The following is a 6565-nucleotide window of genomic DNA, read 5'->3' as shown; positions in this document are numbered from 1 at the left end:
TAATATATATATATATATATATATATATATATATATATATACTATAAAAGAATGGTATTAAAGATGATACACATAAAGAAATAAGATTTAGAGTTAAATAAATAAAGTGATACATTACGCTTTCTTGATATTTTTCTCCTTTACATATCACTCCCTCCTAGTACTTTCCCTCTCTTTTTTCTCAATATGTATAAATACCATCTCAAAATACTGACAATGTCACTGTGATTATACGATCTTTCTCAAATAATATTCTTAACATCGAAAATTCTGCCATCTTCGTAATATTCTTCACATTGAATAATATAGTACAATTGATCGTTGTGGTAAGTTTTTATAATTAATTCATTTTAATAAATTAAAATAAAGATAATAATTCATTTTATATAACATTGTTTGTCAGAATCTAATAATCTTGTGTTTAACATACAGTGATCAAGAAATAATATTCAATAAGAAAATCTCATATGCCAAAAAGATCGAGGAAACAGAATTAATTTTCAGATTTTATGTTTTAATTTTACATCTCAATTGGCGTTTTTATTATATAACATCATTCTTTTAGTTGTACTGATGATAGTCGAAACTTAACCGAAACGTTTACATTTTAAATTTTAAATATATAACTTGTGCAAAAACATCTTGCATTGTTTTATACTTCTTCTTATTTATGTTTTATGTTATTAACCCTCTCTAAAAATTATTACAAAATGATATAACTCGTATAAAAAGTAATGAATATTAAGTTTATTTAAATAAGAAAATTTATATTTATTATTTCTTTTTGTGCAATATTCAATCATTGTTCCATACGAGAATTGTTCTTTTGTTTTGTAAACCGCGCACTCTTTTACGATTTGAAAGACATTGTAAGAAGATTCTTCAAGAAATTCGTAAACCAAAAAACTATAAAAAAAAATAATTTTATCGATTTGATTATGATTCCAATATTGTTAACTTTCTGAGGACTGGCATGTTTTTGATCTTTTTTATTTTAAGGGCTAGAAGAAGGGCTTTTTGTCATTGTCATGGGGTTGAGTGATAAAAAAGGTGATGCCATTGTCGAATTAAAGAGACTTCCAATCCTTCAAAGATTAATTAGGCTGCGGTCCATTTGCTTCTTCTAAATTCTCTGAACGCTACATTCCAAACGCTACGCTCCGATTGATCCATTATTGTTCCGAATTACTACAATTACTACGTGAGCGCTCCAGCCAATTCATTTCTCGAAGATGAAGCAGTTGGAGCAAAAACGACGTATTGATGAGATAATTGGAGTTGCTGAGAGCGTTCCGAAACGTCCAATGATCCAGTCATGTTAGTGCTATAAATTCTCTGTAGCGTTTAAACTGCTAAGTGGACCGCAGCATAAATTTGTCAAATTTTGTATTTGATTTCGATTCAAGAAAAGATTAAAAATGATTATTGATTGTGAATCCGATTCTCGCTCAAAATGAAAATATCATCATTTAAAATTTATAAATCGGGTTGTTGCAGGAGATGAATCAATTAACTACATGTGCATTGACTAGTGAAACTGGTCTCGATGGTAATTCTGTCATAATATATTAAAAAAACTTTTTATTTACAATAATTTAATTACTATATTTTATTTATAGTAATCAATCAATCTCTCCTTGAAAAAAAATGTCAGTTACAAACATCACTGCATTATCGTTGTATATCCTGCTTTACATAGATAATTACATAGATAATTATTTATAAATTCTGCTAATAAAGCCTTTTTCCTCTTTTTATTAAGCATTTCATAAGTTTTTGTAAATTTTGTAAATTTTTATTTGTTAATAAATAAAATAAAATAAAAAAATTAAAATGTTTATATTTTAATAATTTTAGGGCCAGACCAGATATTATCTACGGACATAGATACTACATGTAACGCTGACGGCAGAGTACGAATAAAGTTAGATAGCAATGGATCTAATTCATTCATGCCCATATCAATCCCTGGAGTTTTAACTAGAACTGCAAAGCTTTATCCTAACCATATAGCGTTGGTGTCTAGACCTGATACTAACGGCAAAAGAACCACATATACTTTCCAGTATGTATAAAAAAAAAGACTTTTGTTTTTCTACTCTCTATTATCACAATAAGTATTATATGTATAATACTTATTATGATAAAACATGTAAAACTTTTCTCTATTTATGATTTTGTAAAATATAAATATTTTTGTATAAACTTTTTCTTTTCTATTCTTCTCAATCTGATTTACAGGTAAAATCCATTTAGCAACTACATTCACCTCGACAGATGATACAATTAATTTTGTACAATTTTATTAATTTTTTATTACAGAGAATATGAGTCTGTTATAAGAATCGTCGCGAAAGCGTTTCTAAAGTTAGGTTTGGAGCGACATCATAGTGTCTGCATAATGGGATTCAATAGTCCGGAGTGGTTTATTGCTGATCTCGCGGCTATATATGCTGGGTAAAAAAACTTAATCATTTTATATCAAAATAAACATCATTTATAATTTACACGTACTGTTTACATATTCACAATATTGCATATAATATAACGATATAATAATAAAAAGCAATCTAACAACAATATGAATTCTTACTTTTTCGATTTTTAAATCGGATTTTTAATAAATCATTCAGATTTTAAATAGATCATTCCTTTTTAGTGGGATCGCTACAGGGATTTATATCACAAATTCTCCAGAAGCATGCCAATATTGTGCTGAAAACAATCGGGCAAATATAATAGTCGTTGAAGATGAGAAACAATTGCAAAAAATCTTGCAAATAAAACACAATTTAACCCACTTGAAAGCAATTGTTCAATATAATGGCATACCTACCAAAAAGGATGTTTTAAGTGTAAATTAATTAGTATACTTTTACTCTAATATCTTTTTATTTAATATATATAACTTATTATTATTTATTTTTTCTCAGTGGGACGATTTATTGGACATAGGTAAAAAAGAATCGGAGGATAAATTACTATCTGTGTTAAAGACGATAGGAGTAAATGAATGTTGTATTGTAGTATATACAGTAGGTTCAATTTATCGCAGTTAATCATATTGCGATTGCTATAACATATTTAATATATTATTTTCTAAATTTGCAATTTTTATAGTCGGGAACAGTCGGAAAGCCAAAAGCTGTAATGGTAAATCATGATAATGTGCTGTTCAGTGTACGGACATTATTGTCAATGCTACGTTTAAAAGAAAAAGCAGAGATTATAGTTAGCTATCTGCCACTGTCTCATATAGCAGCACAGGTAAAATATTCCAAATAGCATAATATATATTTTATGTATCTTAAATAAAAATTCAACAGTGACATACAATTAACAAATTATAATTGATACAAATTTTCACGTATATAAATTACACAGGATTGAAATGCGAAACTTGTAACGTCGTTACTGTTACTTTTTTTAAATAGATTAAATAGTTGGAATCAGATCTTAAACTGTTGACTAATATTATTGCCAATGAATTTATAGTTTATCTGTATGATTTGTAATTTATAAAATTTATAAAAAACGTTCCATTTTTCTGTTAAGATTTTTGCAACTAAATTTTATATGCCCTTTATTTTCATTATATCATTATTTGATACTATAATAGTTCTTTATTAATTTCATAATGAGATTATATAATATTTTAATTTCAGATAATTGACATCATACTAAACATTATGTTAGCGAGCACAGTATACTTTGCGGACCCAGGTGCATTAAAGGATACATTAATAAATACGTTACTTGTTGCACAACCAACTATTTTCATAGGGCTACCCAGAATATGGGAAAAGATATATGAAAAAATGCAAAAAAAAGCGCATAATAACGGCATAATAAAAACTTGGATTATTGAATGGGCAAAAACACAAGCTCTTCATTATTATAGAAATAAAATAAATGGCACAAATTATAAACATTGGGGCTACGTTTTTGCAAAATGGCTTGTTTTCGACAAAGTCAAAGCAGTATTAGGTTTAAACAAGTGTCAAATCTTCGCTACCGCAGCAGCACCCTTGAATATCGATATTAAAAAATATTTCCTGAGTTTAGACATGCCTCTATTAGAGGGATATGGAATGTCTGAATGTAGTGGAGCTCATACAATAACTGACATTAACAAATACAGGTAAATTATTATAATTTGGCTTTTATTCTTTATATTGAATTTTCGAAGATTTTTTTATGTTTAAAATATTTTGTTTACAATAAATTTTATTCTAATTTGTTAGCATGGGTGGTGTAGGAAGAACTTTACCCGGATTATATACAAAATTATACAATATAGATGAACATGGCGACGGAGAAATTTGTATGAGTGGACGACATATATTTATGGGTTATTTAAATGCACCAGAAAAAATCAAAGAAGTCAAAGATAAAAATGGTTGGTTACATAGTGGTGATCTTGGCAGATTAGATTCAAATGGAAATTTGTTTATTAATGGTAAATATTTGTTTCCCATCTATTAACATTCATTATATAATAATATTCATGAAAAATAATGGGTTATGTAAATATATGATGTATATACAATATACTCGATAAAGACCATAACAACACTTGCATTCTTAAGATTATTTTGAGACGAAAATCTTAATGCCAAAACAACGAGGCTAAACACAACAAGGCTAACATTTTTGAATCATAAGCATTTAAAGTTAGCAAATTATACCGCTTAAAGTCTGCGCTTTCAGATGTGGTTGGCATTTTTATTGTATAACGCCTAAACATACAGAACTTTAGGCAGTATTCGCTAACTTTAAATGCTTATAATTAAAAACCTATTATATAGTCTTGATATTTTAATATTGTGATTTGCGTTTCAATTAGGAATCTTTAAGCATTGTTACGATTTTAAACGAACACATATTGTATATGTTTTATGCATTCGCAGGTAGAATAAAAGATCTTATAATCACAAGCGGAGGGGAAAATGTAACATCGTATAATATAGAACAATCGATATTATCGGAATTACCATATTTAAGTAATGCTATGGTAATTGGAGATCGAAGGAAATATTTAACGGTCCTTGTCACGCTTAAGGTATAATTCGAGAAAATAAAAAAATATGAATTTAAAATTATAAATGTTTAAATAATACATTTTTTTCAGAGTAATATGAATGAAGAGACTGGCGCGCCATTAGATACACTGGCGCCAGATGTATTAAAATGGGCACAGTCTATTGGTAGTAGTGCTAAAACGGTTACAGAAGTCATAAACTCTCGCAATACAGCCGTAAGTCTTAAAAGAGACTCATAATATTATTTAATACTATATAATAAAAAAAAATTTATTTTCTCAAATCTGAATCGAGTAAACAAATATGAATGAACAATTTTTATAGCAACAATTTATTGCATTAATTAAATATTGAGATGTATTGAAACAATTGGATTAACACTGATTGTGAATCAAATTATATATTGTGCTACTAAAGTTATTTTAATGCAAACAACGTTGCCAGTATGCCAGAGTCTATTAGTTTGATCTGTATGTTTAAATGTTACAAGATGTTTCTTGATCTTTTAGATATATGAAGAAATCGACAAGGCAATTAAGAGAGCAAATATGCAAGCTATAAGTAATGCTCAAAAAGTACAGAAATTCGAAATTCTTCCTCATGATTTTTCGATTCCAACTGGCGAATTGGGGCCTACATTAAAGCTTAAAAAGAATATCGTCGAAAAGATGTATGTTGATTTGATAGATAAAATGTATGAATAAAACTATACATTACACAATATCAGCATCAATAATAACATAATATTAATGTTACAATTTTATATTCAATAATGTACAGTGCAACTCCGTTGATCATGTCGGAGACAAGATATTTCTTGTCTCCAACCAAGTAATTCAAATAATAGAAATTCTGTACTTTATTCTTGAACTTTCTTCTATAGCTTTTCAATTTCAATAATAAGAATGAAGTCAAACATGTTGAGTTCTTATTATTCAACTATAATAACATGTACGCATCATAATTTGGAGCTCAGCTAAGTATATTTGGAACTGAGATACGAACTGATTCATACAAATGGAATGAAGATAAGTCGAATTCTAATGTAAATATAATATAACATATGTCAGAATGCATCTAGAAATCTAGATTATCAAGCTGAACATTAAACAGCGAACATTTAACACAAAAATACTAGATACATAGCTTTGGATAAACCTCGCTTCGAGTGAAAAGTTAAACAAGGATTTACAACTTTTCACATTTAATTTTTTGGTAATGGAGCCTTCCATAGAGGAGGGGGGCGAAACCCACATTTTCCGCTTTACAAAGTCAATGGCGAGTTCAAGCCGGCAAAGCGACTAGATATGCTTGCCGAGCGAATGAGTATGATTGGGTCTTACCAGATGAATCCATAACCACTCATGTTAATCAGAGTAGGCCTAGGCGCTTTGCCGACTTGAACTCACCCAATGAATTTGACTTTTTTATTAATTTTTTATCTATATTGTACTTATATTTATATCTCATTATTAAGTTTTAAAAGAAAAATTTAAAGTGTTTTATCTCAGTAGGAGAATCCG

The 6565-nt window shown here is 28.4% G+C and overlaps 1 protein-coding gene across 1 annotated transcript; it reads left to right on the top strand.

Annotated features, from left to right (window-relative positions):
* The first annotated feature begins 1500 nt into the window (after positions 1 to 1500).
* LOC105618717 (very long-chain-fatty-acid--CoA ligase bubblegum-like) lies at positions 1501 to 5746 on the top strand. The gene is made up of 11 exons (XM_012200247.1): positions 1501 to 1549; positions 1858 to 2065; positions 2323 to 2457; positions 2660 to 2855; positions 2934 to 3035; positions 3121 to 3267; positions 3666 to 4141; positions 4245 to 4459; positions 4911 to 5062; positions 5132 to 5257; positions 5552 to 5746. Exons 1-11 carry the CDS (start codon positions 1501 to 1503, stop codon positions 5744 to 5746), a joined length of 2001 nt encoding a protein of 666 aa, XP_012055637.1.
* Positions 5747 to 6565: the final 819 nt, after the last annotated feature.

Source organism: Atta cephalotes (assembly GCF_000143395.1).
Source record: "Atta cephalotes unplaced genomic scaffold scaffold00018, whole genome shotgun sequence".
Lineage (NCBI taxonomy): Eukaryota > Metazoa > Arthropoda > Insecta > Hymenoptera > Formicidae > Atta > Atta cephalotes.
The sequence above is the reverse complement of the archived record's forward strand: the minus strand, read 5'-3'. Positions and strand labels throughout refer to the sequence as shown.